The sequence below is a fragment of the Anomaloglossus baeobatrachus genome, chromosome 10 (genome assembly GCF_048569485.1).
Source record: "Anomaloglossus baeobatrachus isolate aAnoBae1 chromosome 10, aAnoBae1.hap1, whole genome shotgun sequence".
NCBI lineage: Eukaryota > Metazoa > Chordata > Amphibia > Anura > Aromobatidae > Anomaloglossus > Anomaloglossus baeobatrachus.
This window is the reverse complement of record NC_134362.1, coordinates 31,659,758-31,683,845: the sequence shown is the minus strand read 5'-3', so window position 1 is coordinate 31,683,845 and position 24,088 is coordinate 31,659,758. Positions and strand designations below refer to the sequence as shown.

At 46.4% G+C, this 24,088-nt stretch overlaps 1 protein-coding gene across 3 annotated transcripts in view; it reads left to right on the top strand.

The window, feature by feature from the left end:
- The window catches only part of DHCR7 (7-dehydrocholesterol reductase), a 150,871-nt gene that overhangs the window by 110,245 nt on the left and 16,538 nt on the right, over nucleotides 1–24,088 (top strand). For all 3 annotated transcript variants that reach the window (XM_075326630.1, XM_075326631.1, XM_075326629.1), the window contains one exon: nucleotides 20,203–20,301. In XM_075326630.1, the coding sequence (XP_075182745.1) occupies nucleotides 20,210–20,301 (92 nt within the window). In that variant the 5' untranslated portion in view covers nucleotides 20,203–20,209. The remainder of the gene's footprint in view (nucleotides 1–20,202; nucleotides 20,302–24,088) is intronic.

The window sequence follows — 24,088 nt, the reverse complement described above, 5'->3', positions numbered from 1 at the left end:
TGAAGGATTCAAAAATAGCAGCATTTTCTGAAATGGAAGAACACGTTACAGCATGGGAGAACTTACAGTCCCAGCATACCCTGCTAGAGAAAATGTACTGGTATGATGGTTCCAAAGACAAACGGATAGAGACTCTAGATTGTGAGCCCCAGTGGGGACAGTGTTGCCAATGTATGTAAAGTGCTGTGGACTTAATAGTGCTATATAACTGAATAAATATTATTATTATATAACGACTAATCCTGGGACCTCTGCGTTCACGTTTTTCACTTTTGTAAACTTTGAACCTGGTCTAATCTTTGAACCCAGACTAGGATGACCCCGCAGTATAGTGCACCCGATAATGCCGCTGATATGGCTGCGTGGACAGGATAATGTGAAGCTTATTGTCTCATCTGAAAGTATAAAGAGCAGTATAATCCAGGGGCGGACATAGCATTGGCCTGTGCAGCCGCATTCGGGACCAAGAGTTCGGGGGCCCATTTCCAAAGCATGCACTCTTGGACAGCAAAGGGCCATTATATTGCTTTTGCACAGGGGTCCTCTTCTGTTTGTGTCCACCATTGGTTCATAGAGTTATATGTTGCAAATAATTAGTTTCATAGCTTCATAAGGCTCCAATTAATGCAAATATCATTTATGTCTGTGGTTGCTCAAGATAACTTATTAAATATTTTAAAGGAGTTTTCCCCATAAACAAAATTAATTTTAATCAATAGATTTTAGAATAATATTTCCACAATTTGATGTGTTTACCAAAAATGTTTCTGTGCTGAGATAATCTTATATATGTGCCCCTGCTGTGTACTGTGTAATGGCCGTGTCTGACTGCATAGGACATGGATTGATAATACCACAGCTCCTGGGCAAGGGAGGACACATAAGAGTATACAGACATTACAGCATGGGCTCACAGCTATTTTTTCTCGTGAGGTAAAACATTTCCCTGCCTGGTGTGTTTTTTTAGAAAATGTTTTACCTCACAGGAAGAATCATTTGCGATCCTGTGCTGTAATGTCTGTATACTTTTTTATATCCTTCCAAGCCCAGAAGATGTGGTATGATTAGACCATGTTCCTGTACGGTCAGACATGGCCAGTACATACGGTAGTATACAGCAGGGACACATATATAAGATTATCTCAGCACAGAAACATTTGTTTTACTCATATCCAATTGTGGAACTTATTATTATTCCAAGATCTATTAATTAAAATGAACTTTGATCATGGAAACCCCTTTAAGGGCTTAAGGCTACTTTACACACTGCGATATCGGTCCCGATATCGCTAGTGTGGGTACCCGCCCCCATCTGTTGCGCGACATGGGCATATCGCTGCCCGTGCCGCACAACATCGCCCAGAGCCGTCATACATACTTACCTGTCCGGCGACGTCGCTGTGACCGGCAAACCGCCTCCTTTCTAAGGGGGCGGTCCGTGTGGCGTCACAGCGACGTCACTGAAACGTCACTGAACCGCCGCCCAATAGCAGCAGAGGGGCGGAGATGAGCGGGACGTAACATCCCGCCCACCTCCTTCCTTCCGCATAGCGGTCGGGAGGCAGGTAAGGGGAGCTTCCTCGTTCCTGCGACGTCACACGCAGCGATGTGTGCTGCCGCAGGAACGAGGAACAACTTCGTTACTGCTGCAGTAACGATTTTTAAGAATGGACCCCCGTGTCGCCAATTAGCAATTTTGCACGTTTTTGCAACGATGCAAAATCGCTTATCGGTGTCACACGCAACGGCATCGCTAATGCGGCCGGATGTGCGTCACAAATTCCGTGACCCCCAACGACTCCGCATTAGCGATGTCGCAGCGTGTAAAGCCCGCTTAACCCTCAACATTGACCTTAATGGCCCACGCACTGGAGAAGCTATCAATGTTTGATTGGTGGGGATCCGACCGTCATAGTCTGCACTGATCAGCCGAAATAGGGGGCTGCATCTCTTACAGCTCGTCCCATTCAGATGAATGGGTCACACTGTAGTTCCAGATGAAGCCACTCGTAAGTCCAAGCCACCATAATGCCTTTGGTATTAATTTAGCCCATTCATAGTGTTCATCATCCAGGGTCCTAGTGGTCTTCTTACTCAACACCAAAGACACATTGATTTAGGACAGATTCAGTCTGATCAGTTCTAACCTGGCTAGTTACCTAGGTAAGACCGTGCGGTGCAAGCAGTCTCTAAGCTTTAAAACCCACTCTGAAATTGTCCAGGTCCACCTAGCCTTAGTGTTCTTGCGCTTGGTCAGGTCCACCTACCCTTAGTGTTCCTGTGCTTGGCCAGGTCCACCTAGCCTTAGTGTTCTTGCGCTTGGCCAGGTCCACCTAGCCTTAGTGTTCCTGCCCTTGGCCAGATCCACCTAGCCTTAGTGTTCCTGCCCTTGGCCAGATCCACCTAGCCTTAGTGTTCCTGCGCTTGGCCAAATCCACCTAGCCTTAGTGTTCTTGTGCTTGGCCAGGTCCACCTAGCCTTAGTGTTCCTGTGCTTGGTCAGATCCACCTAGCCGAAGTGTTCCTGTGCTTGGCCAGGTCCACCTAGCCGTAGTGTTCCTGTGCTTGGCCAGGTCCACCTAGCCTTAGTGTTCTTGCGCTTGGCCAGGTCCTCCTAGCCTTAGTGTTCTTGCGCTTGGCCAGGTCCACCTAGCCTTAGTATTCCTGCGCTTGGCCAGGTCCACCTAGCCTTAGTGTTCCTGCCCTTGGCCAGATCCACCTAGCCTTAGTGTTCCTGCGCTTGGCCAAATCCACCTAGCCTTAGTGTTCTTGTGCTTGGCCAGGTCCACCTAGCCTTATTGTTCCTGTGCTTGGTCAGATCCACCTAGCCGAAGTGTTCCTGTGCTTGGCCAGGTCCACCTAGCCGTAGTGTTCCTGTGCTTGGCCAGGTCCACCTAGCCTTAGTGTTCTTGCGCTTGGCCAGGTCCACCTAGCCTTAGTGTTCTTGCGCTTGGCCAGGTCCACCTAGCCTTAGTATTCTTGCGCTTGGCCAGGTCCAACTAGCCTTAGTGTTCCTGCGCTTGGTCAGGTCCACCTAGCCTTAGTGTTCCTGCGCTTGGCCAGGTCCACCTAGCCTTAGTGTTCCTGCGCTTGGCCAGGTCCTCCTAACCTTATTGATATAGGGCAGATACAGATTCAGTCTGATCAGTCCTAACCTGGCCAGTTACCTAGGTAAGACCGTGTGGTGCAAGCAGTCTCTAAGCTTTATAACCCACTCTGAAATTGGCCAGGTCCACCTAGTCTTAATGTTCCTGTGCTTGGTCAGGTCCACCTAGCCTTAGTGTTCCTGCACTTGGCCAGGTCCACCTAGCCTTAGTGTTCCTGCGTTTGGACAGGTCCACCTAGCCTTAGTCTTCCTGTGCTCCTCTGATGTTGCAAAGTCAAAGCTGTGTCTGATAGCAACCTAGGAGACAGCATAGTTCGGGTGTGCAATGCCTCTGGTCTGAAATGCAAATCTTTAGGAGTGCACCACCTCTTGCAAAGCGGGTAGTTGAGGGCTGGGATCGGTGTTCTTCTAAAGATACTACTTGAGAAAACCTCTTTAAGGTCAACTTCACCCAAGGGACTGAGCGCTATAAATCTTAGATCAATCATTCAAACTACCCAATTTTTGGAAACATCGGCCAATCATCTAATGTGTATGGTGGGCTTCGGTTTCGCTCCCAAAAAAAGAAAAAGTGCGACTGTGAACGGCTAGTACTTTTGTTGTTATGTCTGGCTCATTTTTTCCCCTCCTTATTAAAAGCACAGTCTTCCAAGAATTCATATCTATGATGAGCGATAATTATTAGGACGTGGTCACTTTTAGCAACAACCTGAAAATATTCAGGCCGTTCTGCACGGTGCAAATGTAGAAATATTCATAAACAAGGCAGAAGTATTTTCACAAAATAGTTACCTTGGGATTTTTTTTTTTATTTCTACCAAACTTTCAGGAAGTTTTCTGCTCTGTAAACAGATTGAGTTTCTGTAGCAGCAATGGAAGTCTCAACTATCACATCATAGCATCATCTTCACTTGCAAATTAGTCAGGTGTGTCCCATTGAGGTTTTCTCTTTGTTTGGGATGGTATCCATTGGGTGTTGTGCATTGGATTCTTTGCATGTCCATTGCCCGAAGCTACAGAATTCACATGGGAAATGTGAACTTAAGGAAAAATGCTAATTACTTAGTCAATGCTTGCTCCATTACATACGGTACATCTTCTGGTTTATTATATTTATTATTAGGGATGATCAAATACCTCAAATATTCAGTGGTGACCTATTCGGAAAATATTCGCGAAGCCGAATATTTGAGGTATTCGATCATCCCTATTTATTATATAGTGCCAATCAGATAACTGAGCGCCCTGTGCAAAATTACAATCTGCAGGTGCCCTTCCACCATGATTCTTGCAAATAACAGTGCAATCGATGAGGGACCAATGGAGACATTGAGTGGAGCAAGAAATTGTTTAAAGGGTCATTCCCATCATCATAAGTGGATATTGTCGAGTGGTGCTTACAATTTTGCAATTTAATGATATGTAAAATTTTCATCCATTCTTGAGATACCCTGTTTTTCCAAAAATAAGACCTCCCCCAAAAATAAGCCCTAGCAGGGATTTTCAGCATTTTCGGAGCAAGGCTTAAATATAAGCCCTCCCCTGAAAATAAGCCCTAGTCGCGGTTCAATAATGAAGTGCCCATGCAGCTATAAGAGTTAAAGATACTGCAGGACACTTCATTATAGACAGCGGGCACCCCGTAATCATACTTCCCAGATGCAAGGGCAGAGGACCTTCAGTAATCGCACCCACTACACACATCTGATCTCACACACACACAATCAGATCTCACACACAAACATAGGATCACACACACATTAGATCACATACACACTCACCACATCCAGCAACACCGATTTCTTCTCGCCGGCAGAATCCTGAGATGCTGTGCAGTGGAGCACAAGGACCTGCCACAATGCTAGCTTACAGGACCTGCGGACACGTGACTTCCTCCCATCATTCCCTGCGAGTGGAAGCATTCTGTAACGCTGGATGTAATGAATGAGTGTGTGTATGATCTGTGATCTGCTGTGTGACTGTGTCAGTGATCTGCTGTGTGTGAGGGTGTTAGCAAGAAGCAGGGGACGATGGCGTGCAGCACCCACTGGAGATCACAGGGAGGACCTGGGAGCCACGCAGATGTCCGGGTCTGGTAAGTATGCGTCTCCTGGGAAGTGGGGGGGGGTATCCTTTTTGGGGGGGTAAACTTACCCCCTATCTGTGTTTAATCAAGAATAAGACCTCCTCCAAAAATAAGCCCTAGTGCTATTTGGGGGGGGGGCACAAAAAGTATAAGACAGTTTCTTATTTTTGGAAAAACACGGTATTAACACTTTTCTTTTGTTTACAGCTCCTTGCCTTGGACCACCGCTGCTTCACAACATGCAAAAGTGCTTACAAGCTGTTTTCTATTAAACTTGTAAGCGGAGTTGGGTGGATTGATTTGCAGGACACTACTCCCAGGCCAGGTTAGTTCTGCTGGATGGGAGGCTCGTGAATCTCTTAGCTTGCTTTCACACTGTGTTCCTCTCCCCCGTTCAGTGGTCCCGCCTGGGCTTCCGTCCAAATGCTCCGCACAACGGGATTCGGATGCATGCGCCGACAGGTTCACTTACTATAATGGTGCAGACTGAGTCACCGTGTGCTCTGTAGTGCACCATTTTTATGTCTGTGTCTTGGTGTCCACCTGCACTAAGTGTATACCTCCAAAAATGGTGAGCACACTGTGACTCCGTCTGCACCATTATAGTCAGTGGCGCATATGTTTGAAACCCGTTTTATGAGGGGTTTGGACGGAAGCCCTGACGGGACCACCGAACTGAGAGAAGAACGCAGTGTGAAAGCGGCCTTACCTTTCGGGATCCCAAGTGCGGCTCTTGAGTAGCCGGGCTGGTGCGATGTCATCTGTACGCCACACCGCCATGATGACGTCATCCCAGCCCGGCCAATCATAAGCCACACTGCGCTGTTAAGAGATTTGCGACCCTCCTGTCCAGCAGACAGAGACTACTGATCTGGCCAATGGACCATAGTCCCACAAATTGGTCCAACTCTACTTGTAAGCAGTGTTTTCCATCTGGCCAGGATCATTGAGGTGCAAGGTTACCCTCAAATCATGGTGAGCTTTAGCACGGTGATCACAAGCTAAACAGCAGTGGTGGTCGGTATCCCAGGCAATAATATCTCAAGAATATCTGCACATTTTAATAAGTAGTTAATTGCAAAAAAAGCTTGTATTTACAAGTACTTTCTGACAATATCTATCTATGAAAAGAGAAATAACCCATAGGCGGACATATCATTGATGCAACTGTGCGGCCGGATTGGACGCAAGAGATAAGGGGCGTCCATTACCACCTCCAAAGCAGGTGCAGTTTTGCATTTTTATGAGCTCTCGTGTTGCAAAGGGCCCATATATTGTTCTTCCAAGTGGGGCCCTTTTTTGTCTGTGAAATAACCCTTTAATGCTTGAGGCCAAAGTGCGTCCCCTGACTCTTCAGGCCCGAGTAGACATGAAAAGGTTTGTACAAAACTATTCTAAAGATAGGTCATCAATATCAAACTCCTGTAAGATAACATTGGCTTTAAGTAAACTAAAGGTCATTGAAATAGTCTTTCTTATGCTTATGAAACCAACATGTTCCTTCCTGCGATTTGGCCTGTGCTCCTGTGGTTACAGTCCACAAGCATCTGGTCATGTGAAGTCTGGAATGACAAGATTTAAGTTCCCCTTCTCTGCAATTCTGTCATTTTTTTTTTACTCATTATTCTATTTTATTTACTATTTATTAATAACGGGTGAGCATGCTCGGCACTGCTTGGTACTCATCAGTCGAGCATTGGGGAGCTCCGGTACGATCGGTGCTTGGCCGAGTATCAGAAGTGTCATTCGTGTCTAGCACCGAGCAGTGCCGAACACGCTCGCCCATCATTACTGGACAGTTAAGGCCGCTTTACACGCAACGACATCGCTAACGAGATATAGTCGGGGTCACGGAATTCGTGATGCACATCCGGCCTTGTTAGCGACGTCGTTGCGTGTGACACCTACGAGCGACCGCTAACGATCCAAAATGCTCACCACATCGTTGATCGTTGACACGTCGTTCATTTTCAAAATGTCGTTGATCTTCTTGGACGCAGGTTGTTCGTCGTTCCTGAGGCAGCACACATCGCTACGTGTGACACCCCGGGAACGACGAACAACAGCGTACCTACGTCCTCCGGCAATGAGGTGGGAGTGACCTTCATGTGGCTGCTCTCCGCCCCTCCGCTTCTATTGGTTGCCTGCTATGTGACTTCGCTGTGACGCCGCACAAACCGCCCCCCTTAGAAAAGAGGTTGTTCACTGGCCACAGCAACGTCGTTAGGCAGGTAAGTATGTGTGACGTGCACTACCGATTTTGTCCACCACGGGCAACGATTTGCCCATGACGCACAAAACGACGGGGGTGGGTGCGATCGCTAGCGATGTCGCAGCGTGTAAAGCGGCCTTTATTGCTGCACTCAGAGCCAAATTATCCTTCTGTTCGTGATTGTGGTGACATCAATCAATCAAAAATATGACATCAATCAAAAAAAATTAATCAATTGACATGCTGACATCAATCAAGAAAAAGTGGGCTTGATTACAACCAAATTTCTCATGACCTGCCCAAGGTTTTTTTGAGAGTTGAAAGTGCACAAAATTGTATCTTATAATATGAGATGCAAAATTGTGGCGTTTCTAAAAGCATTTCAATAGGCTGTGCATTAAAAAAAATGTATAAGGCTATGTGCGCAGATTTACTGCGGATTTTGCAGCGGATTTGCTGCAGAAAATGTGTATAACATTTCTGCAGTCAATTCCCTAGCAAAACCTATGGATTTTAAAAAATGCTGTGCGGACACTGTTTTTTTTATACCTGCAGATTTACACGTGGAATTTCCGCTGCTGAATTAATCAGCAAGTCATTTCTTTTCCACAGGTACCTGCGGTTTTGGCCATAGATAATGGTAAAAATCCGCAGGGACTATCTGCTGAAAATCCGCAGTAAATCTGCAACAATCCGCATTAAAACGCCGCAAACCGCAGTAAAACCGCATGCAGCTTTCGTTGCGGTTTTGGTACGTCTTTTTACAGCGGGTGCGGGATTCTTTGAGAGGGTCCGTTTTTTCCTTAAGAAAAGGTCACTTTCTAGTGCGCACATAGCCTAAGAAAAGGGAAAACAAATTAAAAAAAATGCAAAAAAAACCAATGCAGATGCCTTTTGCATATTTTAATGCAGAAACTAGGCAAAAATGTGAGGAAAAAGCACAACGTTTTGTCTACAAGGAAACATACCTCCAAGGAGAAAATCAGAGCATTTGGTCCAGCAAATATTTCCACCAAGGCCTGGTTGCTATATCACCTTGCCTAATATTGATCCCATCAGGACATGTTCACATGTAGCGTAAGCTATTCACTTTTTCTGATGCATTTTTTTTTTACGCAGATAATCTTCTGCATTTAACAGTTCATGAAAACCGGATGTGCTTTGATAAAAACTCATGCCCAGTTTCATGAAAACTCATGCCCACTGTGCAGAATATTCTTTATGCGTTTTTCCCTGTAAACCTCTATAGGGAGCCTGAGACACAAAATCACAATTGTGTGTTTACCTGCAGAATTGCCGTGCTTGTGCGCTAAAAAGTGCATCAAATCTGCACCAAAATTGAATCCAAAAGATAAAAATTGCATTAAAAAATGCAGAAAAACATTAATTTAAAGGAGGCGATTGCATTTTTTGGTGCGAATGCCTACGTAAAATATATGTAAAAAAAAAAAACACCTTTTTTTTTTGCTATGTGGAAAAGTAACAATAATGTTATCACTATAAGTAGTATCCGTGTCAGACATGGTGGAGATCTGGTCATCTGGGCTGAGTCTGAATGTCCAAACATACAGTACGGTATATACGTCAATGATAATCAGGAGATTATATGAACATTTATCCTACAAAAATGGGAATCATTAATGCACCAGAATCATTAAAAATTCACATATTTTATTCAAAACACAATGCAAACATACAAAGATAAAGAAACACAGTTATGCTGAGGGCAAGAGACAATAATGGTGCATAATTGGACCAACCAGTAAAGGGAGGGTATAAAGCGCAAGTTTTGTGAATTGCTTATATAGTTCAAAAACAGATAAAGACATCAGTCTCCCATAAATATATTGTCTGAGTAAAACCTGTCTGCCCATATGAATAATAATGCAGACAGGAGAGGCAAACACATTATCGTAGTTTACCCTTACTTCCCCATTAATGGACCAAGCACCAGTACAACCCTGACGCGTGTTTCGCTGGGCTTCCCCTGTGGTCTGTATCATTTCCATAAGCACCTACTCACCAAATGGAGGTCAAAAGTGACTTAATTCGGCCTTCGTTTGACAGGTATGTGTTTGCATGCCATTTATTTTACTGTAAAGGAAAGGGCAGCAGAATACACTTTGATACTGCAAAATTACATATACCATGCAGTATATGTTTTGGATATCTTCACAATTGGTCCATATGGTATACAGATGCATGGTCATTCATCATGGCTGCGGTCACCTCTAGAGTTTATATGTGCCGCTACTGCAGCGGTCGAACTGCTCGGATCCAGGGTTTGCTGTGGCTCGAGGGTCTTCGGACCCGGGGGTTCGTGGACACTCGAAAATAAGAAGGGGGGTGCTATTTACAGGGGATGTTATTGTTCGTGACGCCACCCGTGGTTCGCGGTAAATGGGAGTATCGCTGCTGCCGATGGGAGTACCTGGGGGAGATGAAGCAGGTCAGGCAGATGACGTTCCCTCCACGGGTAGGACAGGCCCCGAGACTCTGGATGGTGGAAGTGCAGGGATGCAGGGTGCAGGCCGCACAGCAGTCAGGACACAGGGGGGGATGCAGCGTACTCACTCAGGCCGTGTGGGTGTTGGTGTGACCATCAAACAGACTCTGACACATGAGTAAACCAAGTCTCTGAGTGCCGCTGCCTCTCTGGGGGGAGCTCATCCGGGAATCCGGTCCCTTTGATGTTGCTGGTGGTCTTGACCTGCCTCCTTGCACTTAATTGTAAATGTTCTGAGTGACCCCTTGGCTTAAAGCTTTCGGGGTCCCGCTCCCTATACTCAGATAGGGGAGCTGTGCTCTCGATGGCTGACACATGGGATTTCAGTGGGCCGCATGGGTTGGAAAGCCCTATCCCCCTCGTTGTGTTGGTGCCTTCGATCTCTGAGCTCTTGGGGAAAGTTCATAAAGAGACTATCCTCCACAGGTTAATTATCAGGTTGCTTGAAGCTACTCCTTGATCTAGGGTCCAGCACCCCGCCGTGCTCGGTACCGGTCCGGTTACTAGATATTCCGGTGCTGACCGTTCTCCAAAACTAGGCCTGCCTCCTTTCTCCAATACCCTGCGACCGGGTCTCCGACTCTTCTGGTCCCAGACCACCGCCTGCGACCTAGCCAATGTCTCCCAGGGAGCTACAACTCCCTCAGCTCCTCACTCTCTGAGGTCTACCACTCAACTCCTCTCCCAGACCCAGAGGAGCTTCCACTTCAGCTCCTCTCTCACTGAAAGCTGACACTGAACTCTAATAAGTCCCTCCCACCAGTCTGCCTGACCCCTAGGCGGGTGGCCCTATTCCAGCTAGACCACCCACTGGTGTGCCTGACAGGGTGTGGTGTGAGGTGACTAGGATTTGAATGCTGATGGAAACAACACCAAAGGTTAGGATCCCAGAATCATAGAGGGTGAGTTCTTCACCATAAGAAAAAGGAGTGCAGTTCCCTGTGACACCCTGACTAGTCCAGGGGCGTCACATATACACCTGACCGTGGCCAACTGTCAGGTCCGCTAAAGCGTTTGTGGTAACTCAGCACCCATAAAGGGAGCAGTTTCTCTATGAAAGCCCTTGTTATTCCTCTTGCGGTTTTCATATTCATCTTCAAGGTCTAATTTTCTCTATCGCCTTCATAATCAGCTGAACTTCAGCACAAGGAGACAACATGCAACTGATAAACTTATGAAGGACGTTGCTATGCTCGGAACTGTGTCAAACTGATACAATCCATTAGAAGCACATTGCAAACTAAATAACTTGTAAAAAAAACGTGACAACGCCTTCAGAGCCTCTGCTTTATCACAGAATGTGACATGAATTCTAGATATTCTGTTAAATTCACATCCGAAAACAGTACTCAGATTTTTATTTTATTTTTTTTGCTTCCTTTTATTTTGCAGGATACAATTGTTTAAAAAAATGTGCAACAGAGTATAGTTTTCCAAAATGTTATTCACATGTTGCAAATTATTAAAAAGGCTATGTACACTCCAATGCATGGAGGAATTCCTGCATTTACATCAATACTAACAGAGAAATCTGTGGCAAAATACACGGCTGATTCCAAGGCAGATTCTCCCCGCAGGATAAATTGCACCACAAGTATCTGCAGCCACTTATCTTTTAATTAAAATATTGGAGCAGGGTATAGCTAGCTTATTGTGAAGGGCTTTGAAGGTTACTGTTTCGCTGCCTTGAAGGAGTTGGCCTCTGTAATCACAGGGTCGAGGAGGTTCTATGATCCACCTCATTTTGCTGCTAAGATTTCATAGTGTAGAAGATAACAATGGTGCAAAGATTAAAGCACAAGTCCCTCCAACTCCACCAACATCCTTACTTTTGAACAACAGAAAGAGGGACAAAAATGTATCAAATATTGAGAAAAATGCATAAATGCAGAAAACACGCAATAATCAGAGAAGAGTGTTATTGCGTTGTGTGGTGTATACTACAGGACACAGAGATGCTGCTCTGTACAATGGATCTCAATGTCCAGTGTAATTTGCTGTGGATTCAGCGGCTACAGTGCAGGTTCATCTATATAAAATCCTCTCTCTGATGTCAGCAGAGTCTGTGGCTCAACAGCTAGGGCAGCTGTAATGTGTGGCTGGTTTCATTCCAAGGGGGGGTGAAAAATAAAATTCTATTTTTGTCATCTTTATAGTAGTTTTATAGGAAAAGAAAGAAAGAATCTGACTTCTTTCTTCACCTACATAGAGATGCAGTATATATCTATCTATATCTCTATGTAACTGAATAATTTGCTTCTGGCTTCTCTGCCTGCAATACAGGTCAAGATTACCAAATTATCCTACGCCTATTAGTACAGGCAGTGGCTCAATGGTAGAGCTGCTGCCTGTTGACAAAGAGCTCACAAACTCATGAGTTTTAGCCCTTTTGCTGGAAACCAGAGCAGATAAGAATTTAATTTATGCACTGCTCTTCTTGAGTTAATTAATTCACCGAACTCAGAAGAGAAGTTCGGAAAAAAGCAGTGAACAGCAGGATTGCGGGTGTGAGCCCTCAAATCGGGACAGTCCAGCTGAATCTGGGTCGGATGGGAGGTATGCCTTAGGCCTCTTTCACACATCCATTAAAAACAACGCATGTTTTTCACGGATGTATCAAAGGTGCGTTTTGTCCTCCGTGTGCCGTGTTTATGGCTCACGTGTGCTCTCCGTGTGTTATCCGTGATAAGACACGGAGAGCGGAAACTTTCTACTCACCTGTCCCTGGCGTCGCTGTCCGTGGTGCTGAACTTCGGTCTCCGGTCCTGCCGACTCCCTGCTGCTGCTTCCAGCCGCAGTGAAGTGAATGTTCAATGAGCATAATGAGCGGTGGTCGGCAGCAAGTGACAGCAGTGGCAGAGACAGCAGGGCTGGAGAAGGGGAGTAAAGTTTTGGTTTTTTTTTCTCACTGACACATGTCTTCTCTCCGGTGCGTGTCACACGGAACACATCCGTGTGGTCCGTGTGTTACGTGTGACACGTTTGCGTTCCGTGTGACACCCGTGATGCCGGAGATAAAACAAACATGTCGGCGTGAGAAACATACAGACACACGTAAGTACGGAACGGACACGCGTTCCGTGCGCAAATACTTACGTGTGTCCAATACCTAGGTTTACGTGTGTACGTGTCTCCGGTACGTGGGAAAACTGCCACACACGTACCGGAGACACGTGCGTGTGAAGGGGGCCTTAGGGTGTGTGTGCACAGTGTTTTTTTATGCAGATTTGGAGCAGTTTATCATGCAGATTATTGCCCAAATCTGCATGTCTATCCCTATGCCAGCAAAGTCTTTGAGAATTCTGAAATGCTGTGCGCACGTTGCTTCTTTTTTCCTTGCAGTTTTGGGTGCAGAAAAAGAGAAGCAGCATATCAATTGTTGGTGTGTTTTGTTTTATTTTTCCTGCGATTTTCAGCCCTTCCAACCAGTGACTTAACTAAATATTGCATGGCACAAAAACACTCTAAAAACGCATTCGTTTTTTGGTACTTTTTTCTGCCACAAGGTGTGTTTTTGTTTTTTTTCTTTTTTTGGGGGGGCAGACCATTTCTGCACTTAATCTGCAGTGTGCACACATACCCCTAATGGACCGACCTCCCCTTTTTCAGTGAATATATTGCCCTAGGGCTCCACTGTTGGATCTTTCTCTTTATGTTCAACATTGTCAACAGGGTAAGGGCTCATGCGCACGTTGCGTAATTGCATGCATTTACGCTGCGTATTGCACTGCAGCGTATTGCACTGCAGCGTAAATGCATGCGTCCTGCATCCCCTGCACAATCTATGAAGATTGTGCATAAGACGTGCGCACGATGCTTTTATGAATGCAGCGATTTGGATGCTAAAATTTTGACCCAAATCTGTACGTTCATAAAATGAGCATGTCAATTAATTTGTGTGCTTTGGATGCAGCTCCCGCTCTGTCTATGGTGGGAGCAGCAGCCATAGCACATGAAATCGGCTTTTTTTATACAAAAAAACTGCAGTGTTTCTGCAGCGATTTGACGCGCACATGTGCTGTCAAATCGCTGCAGAATATTCAGCAGTTACGTGCGCACGAGCCCTTACTTCCCAGTATGTAGGAGCTTTCAATCGGAGGCCTTTCCCAATGCCTATTAAAAGGCTGCCGCTCTTGGTGATCTCCAATTTTCCTGTTACAACCCCTTCATATAAAAATCCTAAAGTGAAGAGCTATCCAATTAGTGCAATGTCCCCGACCATTATTGCATTCTACATAAATAGTATATATATATATGTCAGAATATCCATTCCATTGTGGCACTACATCATCATCATCATCATCATTAGGAACCTGTAACACCAGTCAGCCTGCAATATTCCCATTCTTTCTAGCTTTCTTATGGCTACTATTAGTAATACATTTGCATGAAATATAGGACTGAATAAGCCTCATCTGATGAAGTGACCAACAAATAACTCAGCCTCACCTGCCTATAAGTGCATTCAGAGGAATGCTTTTAGAAGCTTTATCCATCCAGGTCTGTTATCTGCCTCTTATAATTGCCATATTGGAAATGTCATATTTCCTTCACTTGTCACTGAGCAAACGTCGAAGCGAACAAATGGAAAACTAATAATAAGCGCTTCTTGCACTGACAGGATGTTAAAGTGGACGTCTAGCTGATGACTAATAAATAGAGTTGAGCGGACTGTCAATAATCCAGGTCCGGCGGATCCGGGGCGGGTTGGCAAAGAAGTCCGGATCCGATCCGGAATCCGGCCTCATATATGTCAATGGTGAGTGGAATCTGGGACGAGAGAGAGAAAAAAAACCAAAACACGGATCCGGATCGGATCGTGCAGTCGGATTCCCGGGTCCGAGTCAGATCCGGATCGGACGCTGAAACCGCGCGGATCCGGATTTTTACAGTTCGGGTCCGCTCAACACTACTAATAAATGATAGTCTAGTCACTGGATCATTGGGAACACTATTACTTATTCTTTTCTGTTTTAGGCCTCTTTCACACGTCCGTGAAAATCACGCACGTTTTTCACGGACGTGTCAAAGGTGCGTTTTGCCCTCCGCGAGCTGTGTTTATGGCACACGTGTGTTATACGTGATAACACACGGAGAACGGGAACTTTCTACTCACCTGTCCCTGGCGTCGCTGTCCGTCGTGCTGATCTTCGGTCTCCGGTCCTGCCGACTCCCCGCTGCTGCTGCTTCCGGCCGCAGTGAAGTGAATATTCAATAAGCATAATGAGCGGGGGTCGGAAGCAAGTGACAGCAGCGGCACAGACAGCAGGGCTGGAGAAGGTGAGTAAAGATTTGTTATTTTTTTCTCAGACACGTGTGTTTTCTCCGGTGCATGTCACACAGAACACCTCTGTGTGGTCCGTATGCGGGCCGTGTGACACCCGTGATGCCGGAGAAAAACGGACATGTCTACGTGTGGAGCACACGGGCACACGTATGCTCCACACGTACACACGGTCCATGGCAGAACATGCACATGAGCACAGACCCATTGATTTTAATGGGTCTACGTGTGCCCGTGTCTCCGGTACGTGAGGAAACGGACCAAACACGTACCGGAGACACGGACGTGTGAAAGAGGCCTTAGGTATTTTTTAGCTATGTTCCTTGATTGCAGTGCTTTTCACATCTGCATAGGTAGGTAAGAAAATCTACTGATGTGGTGTTTGACAGGTTTTGCATGATACCTGCCAATACTGAACGCCAAGTGAGTAGTGCCGTTTACCTACTAATGCTGCATAATCCCTGTAAACTCTTCATATACACTACAAATAAAGTCAGAAGGTTGATGTGCTGCCAAGAATGATGATTTTTAAGCAGTTTGCTCATTTATCTGTTTAGACAGTCATTGTGAATGTTCCCTTAGGCTATGACCGCACTTTGCGTTCACCTACTTGCAGTTCTAAACGCACGTTTTGGGCTTAATTGATTTGACCAAAGTTGCCTTTTTCAGAAATTTAGCGCTGAAAACGCATGCGTATTTACCGCGTTTTAGATGCGTTTTCAGCGCTTTTTACCTGCTTTTCCACCTGCGTTTTGATAGATGCGTTTTGAACATCATGACACTGCTAAATAAAGATTAAATAGTCAATTAAAAAATTGGAAAAAAAGAAACAAATCTATATTTTTGTGAAAAATAATGAAAATAGATTAATTTAATGAAATTATAGCAGTAATATAATATTTAATGGAAAAAATAGCAATAATTTATTAAAATTCTTATTTTTAATTGTCGGACTATGTGTGTGTGTAAAGGGACATATGAAATCATTTTTTTGATGTCCAAAAAGCATGCGTTTTTGAAGGTCAAAACGCATGTTTTCTGCACTGGAAAAGCAGGTAAAACGCAGGAATTTGCAGGAATCTTGTTTTTTGCCATTTCTCATAGACTTCAATGTTAGCAAAACGCACCCAAAATGGCAAAAACAATTGACATGCTGCTTCTTTGAACGCATGGTTTTTGCCACAAAATATGCAAATTAAACGCAGCGTTTTAAAACGCAAAGTGCGGTCAGGAAATCCCCATTTTCCATAGACTTTGCTGGGAAATCAAAACGCATGCCTTTTGGCAAGAAAATGGTGCTTCTCAAAACGGACCTAAAAAGCACCTAAAACGCAGGTGGAAACGCAAAGTGGGGCCCTAGCCTAAGGCGGGCTTTGCACGTTGCGACATCGCAAGCTGATGCTGCGATGTCGCACGCGATAGTCCCCGCCCCGATCGCAGGTACGATATCTTGTGATAGCTGGCGTAGTGAAAATTATCGCTACGCCAGCTTCACATGCACTCACCTGCCCTGCGACCGTCGCTCTGGCCGGCGACCCGCCTCATTCCTAAGGGGGGCGGGTCGTGCGGCGTCATAGCGACGTCACACGTCAGGCAGCCAATAGCGGTGGAGGGGCGGAGATGAGCAGGATGTAAACATCCCGCCCACCTCCTTCCTTCCGTAGAGCCGCCGGCGTCAGGTAAGGAGATGTTCCTCGCTCCTGCGGCGTAACACACAGCGATGTGTGCTGCCGCAGGAACGAGGAACAGCATCGTACCTGTCGCGGCAGCATAATTATGGAAAAGTCGGAGCCTGCAACGATGATACGATAACGACGCTTTTGCGCTCGTTCATCGTATCATCTAGAATTTACACACAACGATGTCGAAAGTGACACCGGATGTGCGTCACTTTCGATTTGACCCCACCGACATCGCACGTGCGATGTTGCAACGTGCAAAGCCGCCCTAAGGCTCGGTGCACACACGCAGCGCTCTCCTGTTAAGCGCTGTGTCAGTATTCCAATCGGAATTACCATAAAACCGGATTCCGATACAAGCCCTGAAGGAACCGTTCACTATTTCGAGGCCGCTAGACTCACTTTGGACTCCATGTGGCCATCATCTTGGCAGTGTTCGTCTATATCAGATGTGCACAAAAATATAACACATCAAGTTTATCTTTGCACCTCTGAAAAAGACAATCCCTACCAGGATAGAGGCCAGATGGAGTCCAAAGTGAGTCTATTGGCCTCAAAAGAGCAAGCATCTCCATCATAATCCTGTTTTAGGCTATGTGCGCACTAGAAATTGACTTTTTCTTAAGGAAAATCCGGACCCTCTGAAAGAATCCCGCACACGCGGTAAAAAACGCACCAAAACCGCACCGAAATCCGCATGCGGTTTTACCGCGATTTAGTGGGCTAAGGCTATGTGCGCACACAGCAGATTTACCGCAGATTTTACAGCAGATTTGCCGCGGATTTGCTGCAGAACATGTTTCTAACATTTGTGCAGTCATTCCCCAGCAAAACCTATGGGTTTTAAAAAATGCTGTGCGCACACTGCGTTTTTTTTATACCTGCGGATTTTCCGCTGCGGAATTAATGTGCATGTCACTTCTTTTCTGCAAGTACCTGCGGTTTTTGCCATAGATAATGGTAAAAATCCGCCGGAAAATCCGCACCAAATCGCGGTAAAACCGCATGCGGATTTCGGTGCGGTTTTGGTACGTTTTTTATCGCGGGTGCGGGATTCTTCCAGAGAGTCCGGGTTTTCCTTAAGAAAAAGCCACTTTCTAGTGCGCACATAGCCTTAGGCCACTTCACACGTGTGCATAGTAGTATGAGATGTTATATTAATAAAAATTACTGAAACAGAAAAAAAGCACTTGTGGCATATTCCATATGTGTGGCCATCCATCCGTGTTTACGTGTGTCATCTGTATGTGCCGTCCATGTGACATGTATGAGAATACAATGCATTCAACAAATTATTGGTTTATTTTCTTTTACTTGTTATACATGTGCAAAGATATAGATAATTTGTATATACCAAATAAATGAATGAAAAAAAACATGGCACCCCCCCACCCCCATTTTTCGTAACCAGCGAACCTAAAGCAGGCAACTGTGAGCTGATTGATATTATCAGGCTGGGAAAGTCCATGGTTATTAGGCCCTTCCCAGCCTAAAAATACCAGCCCACATTGCTGCAGAGGTTACAGCGGTGGGAGCGTCCGCCTGTCAGTGCTCAGACCATGCACTGCACACTGCTGCGGTTACAGGGGTGGGGGGTCCGCCTGTCAGTGCTCAGACCATACACCACACACTGCAGAGGTTACAGGGGTGGGGGGTCCGCCTGTCAGTGCTCAGACCATGCACTGCACACTGCAGAGGTTACAGGGGTGGGGGATCCGCCTGTCAGTGCTCAGATTATGCACTGCACACTGCAGAGGTTACAGGGGTGGGGGGTCCACCTGTCAGTGCTCAGACCATGCGCTGCACACTGCAGAGGTTACAGGGGTGGGGGGTCCACCTGTCAGTGCTCAGACCATGCGCTGCACACTGCAGAGGTTACAGGGGTGGGGGGTCCACCTGTCAGTGCTCAGACCATGCACTGCACACTGCAGAGGTTACAAGGGTGGGGGGTCCACCTGTCAATGCTCAGACCATGCGCTGCACACTGCAGAGATTACAGCTGTGGGGGTCCGCCTGTCAGTGGTCAGACCATGCACTGCACACTGCAGAGGTTACAGGGGTGGGGGGTCCGCCTGCTGCACACTGCAGAGGTTACAGGGGTGGGAGGTCCACCTGTCAGTGCTCAGACCATATGCTGCCCACTGCAGAGGTTACAGGGGTGGGGGGTCCGCCTGCTGCACACTGCAGAGGTTACAGAGGTGGGGGGTCCGCCTGTCGGTGTTCAGACCATACGCCGCACACTGCAGAGGTTACAGAGGTGGGGGGGTCCACCTGTCAGTGTTCAGACCATACGCCGCACACTGCAGAAGTTACAGAGGTGGGGGGGTCCGCCTGTCAATGCTCAGACCATACGCTGTACACTGCAGAGGTTACAGGGGTGGGGGGTCCACCTGTCAGTGCTCAGACCATACGCTGCACACTGCAGAGGTTACAGGGGTGGGGGGTCCGCCTGCTGCACACTGCAGAGGTTACAGGGGTGGGAGGTCCACCTGTCAGTGCTCAGACCATATGCTGCCCACTGCAGAGGTTACAGGGGTGGGGGGTCCGCCCGCTGCACACTGCAGAGGTTACAGGGGTGGGAGGTCCGCCTGTCAGTGCCCAGTCCATACGCTACACACTGCATCACATTGCTCTGCATGACTATTGTCCCAGAAGGAAGCCTCTTCTAAAGATGATAAACAAAAAGTCGCAAACAGTTTGTTGAAGACAATCAGACTAAGGACATGGATTACTGCAAGTCCTGTGGACGGATGAGACCAAGATAAACTTATGCCACACATACTGGAATCACGGACATGTAAAGGGGGCTTTATAATAAATCTGATTGAAACACCACAGTCGGCTGTATCCTGGGGCCTGCTTCAATAAGAGTAAGAGACAGACTTATGGTCCTACAGAGTAACACTGTCTGCATCATTACAGTCAATGGCCCCGTCAGTGCATATGTCCAAATCCCACTTCAGACGTAAGCCCTGATGGAGCCACTAAAGCACTACATGATCATATCCTTAGGCTGCTTCTCAATATGCTTTACACTGCAGCACTGCTTGTTCAAATTAGTTGCTATGTATGAGCAGAAGCTTTGCGGGAAGTCAGAGGTTGAGGAACATTTGAAAACCAAGCTGATCTATGGAAAAAACCCACAGTAACTTAGCATCTGTTCGCATTGCAGACACACCTTGGGCACACTGTGTTTGCTATGTGTCAGTACTGTAATGTGAAAATAAAATATACCGCACCACATGTCTGTGAAAGAGTGATATTGTAAGTCTACATTAAGGCGTGGTGGATTTGTTGAAGATTTTCATGCCTTTTTTTTCTATCTTGCAGAATAAAAATGGGTGAGCGCCGGAAAAATGCATCAAAGGGAGAGCACAAAAAAATAGCCAATGGTGCAAAAGAGCACGACGGTCAATGGGGGCGAGCCTGGTAAGAAAAGTGCAACTAATATTCTTTTAACTGGTCTCATTCATACTTTTTTTTAATTTTTATATAAAAATAACTCTATATCCATAAAGTGATTATATTCAGATTTGAATAACATTTTTGTCTATATCCAGTGATTTTGTTTGATTTCAAAATTAATTTCTGGCTACATGCAGTCTCCTTTGCTGGATCAGCGGAAATTTGAAGGGTTATTCTGACCTGTAAAAATGATCTCCAGTCCACTGGATGTCACATTGTGACTGTATGAAAGCGAGGGACAAGGGCTTTTATGCTGTCCCTCATGCTAGGGGTCCGTAGGCTATCCCTAACTTCAAGGTTACCCCTAATGGTGGAGATGCCTGAGTCCCGTGCCTGGCTAAACTCTTGACCGGAAGTGACCTTATTCCCCCCTCCCACCAGGGAAGGAAGGGGCTGGAGCGATGGAAACACAGATAAAGACAGACAGGGGAAAAATGAAAACTCTGACACACTGCAAACTCACAGGAACCAAAAATGAGAGATTATGGAGAAAAGCAAGACCAGGAAGGTAGCGACAAAAACACAACAAGGTTTAACTCCACAACCAGAAGTAGTAAAACCAACAGTTAGTCTGGATCACAACATCTCACCAGACCAGCTAAGATAAACTATAGCTGGCACTAATGAAAGTGTTCAGCCAGCATATATTGGAGGGGAGCAGATGTAATTGGCCACCCACAGCATGTGATCAAAGATGACTCACAAGCAGACAAGCAGAGATTAACTCTTGCTAGCCTGCCTATGCAAGAGTTGGTCGACGCGTGAGTCAGCCTGCGCTGATTACAGACCTCAAAGAAGTTATCAGGCGGAGTGTCAGAATCAGTAGTCTGGACAGATCCTGACGATGCCATGGCAGTCGGCGATGTTTATAAAAACCTCCGAATGACAGTGGAGAAGTGATAACTGTTAGACCTAGCACACACGGCGAGTAATACGGAGCGGGCGGAATGTGATAAAAAAAAAAAAAACGCATTCCACTCAGACCAATATTACTCTATGGGTGATTATTTTCTCAGCAATAATCGGACCGAGAAAACAGTCGCAGCATGCCGTGGGTGTAATGCGATACTGTTTCACTCGCACCCATTCAAGTCTATGGGGCGAGAGAAACATTGCACTGCACTCGCATTACACCGCTGCAACGCGAGTGCAGTGCAAGAATCGCATCAGCCGTCAACAAAGGAGATAAGGAGATAAATTCCTTCCTCTCCTCCGCAGCACCGGTCCTCCCTTCTGCAGTGCCACTTCCCCCCCCTGCCGCTGTGCTGCAAGCGTGAGCCGAGTGTCATGCGAGGACTCCCACCACAACCCATGTGGCCTCAGCCGTCACCTCAGGCTGAAATACTATGTCTAGGAGCAGCAGAAAGCAAGTCCCCTATCTTAATTAGATAGCTGATCGTTCAACAGCTATTTCTCCTGACTCATCCATAGGCTGGTTTCAGACGTCCGTGTTTAATCAGGTACCAGTCACACGCATGGTTATGGTCATACGTGTGTCACACATGTGACATCCGTGTTTGCATACGTGTGACAGGTACCGGAGAAAACACGGATCTGTGAAATAAAAAGATTTTCCATATTTACCTGCTGTCTTCGGCTCTGCTGCCTCCCGCTGCTGACAGACGCTCATTATATTCATCGATTATTCACCGCACTCAGGACCTGGAAGCCGGAGCACCGCTGAGGACAGCGCATGGGCACAGCACCGCTGAGGACAGCACCATGCGGACAGGTGAGTATTCTGCAAGCACAGTGACATCCAGGAGGCCATCGGAGTTCCCAATGAGCTCTGATGACATCCTGATGACCCCCGCGACACCCGCGCCAGAGCTTCACGGGTTCATCAGAGTTCATTGGGAACTGTGATGTGTCCCAGATGCTGTCCCCGCGATACTGCGGCTTCCAGGTTCTCACCACACACACACACACACACACACACACATATATACACACACACACATATATACACACACACACACACACACACACACACACACACACACACATATATATACACACACACACACATACACACACACACATATACACACACACACACACACACACACACATATACACACACACACATACACACACACACATATACACACATATACACACGCACACACATATACACACACGCACACACACACACATATACACACACACATATACACACACACACACACACACATATATACACACACACACATATATACACACACACACACTCTCTCTGCTGTATACTCACCCAGCGATGCGGTCCCTGGCACTGAAGTCCCCGCGTTGCTCCGGCTTCCAGCTCCACAGGGCAGTGAATATTCAGTGAGTATAATGAGCGGAGGTCAGGAGTGGGAGGCAGCAGAGCCGGAGACAGCATCGCTGGATACAGGTAAATATAGAAAATCTTTTTATTAAAAAGACCAGTGTTTTCTCTGTTATATGTCACACTGATGTCACACGGATCACATCAGTATGCGATCCGTTTGACACCTGTGTTGCCGGAGAAAAAAACGGACATGTCGGCGTGTGTGCGTGCAGGGTCATGAGAGGTCACACGGTCCGTGTGAAAACACAGACGTGTGAGTATCAGCAAATAATAACATGGGTACGTGTGGCATCCGTGTTAAAAACGGATGTCACATGTACCTGAAGCACGGACATAAACAGTATTGATCAGCTTGGCTAATCATTCCTGTGTACTCTGAGAGTCACAATTAGGCTGTGGCCACACGAGCATATAGCATCCGATATGAAAGCATCGGATGCGACCCTATGCTCCCGCTGTGGTGTGAGTGTAAGCCAAGTGTCATGCCACTGTGATCCGATCCTGCAATCGGATCACAGTTGCGGAGGAGAAGGCGGGTGCTGCGGAGGAGAGTGAAGGATTAGGGCTTGTGCACACGTTGCGTAATTTCATGCATTTATGCTGCGTATAGTATTGCAGCGTAAATGCATGCGTCCTGCGTCCCCAACACAATCTATGAAGATTGTGCATAATCCTTGCGCATGATGCTTTTTTGAACGCAGCGATTTGGGTGCTAAAATTTTGACCCAAATTCATGCGTTAAAAAAAGCAGCATGTCAATTCTTTCGTGCGCTTTGGATGCAGCTCCCACTCTGTCTATGGGAGAGGACAGCATCCATAGCACATGAAATTGGCATCTATTCTGCTGAAACACTGCATCCATTACGCAGTGTTTCTGCAGCGATTTGAAGCGCACATGTGCTGTCAAATCGATGCAGAAATTTCTGCATGTACGTGCAAACAAGCCCTTAATCTAACTTTCTCCATTACCAGCTGATGTGATTATCGCACTGCACTCCGGTGTCATTTGAGTGCAGTGCGATGTTTCACTTGCACCCATAGACTTGTATGGGTGCAAGTAAAAACGGATCGGATTCCACACAAGGCATGCTGCGACTGTTTTTTTGGTCCGATTAGGGCTGAGATAATTATCGCAGATGGAAATGACCCCATAGGGTAACATAGGTCTGAGTGGAACGCAATTTTTCTTTTTATCTCATTCCAGTCGGACCAGTTTACTCGTTGTTTGTCCTAGCCCTAAAGGCCCCATCACACGCAACGACGTATCTAACGATATATCGCCGGGGTCACGGATTCCGTGACGCACATCCGGCATCGTTAGCGACGTCGTTGCATGTGACACCAACGATCGACCGTTAACGATTGAAAATACTCACCAAATCGTCCATCGTTGACACGTCGTTCATTTTCAAAAAATTGTTG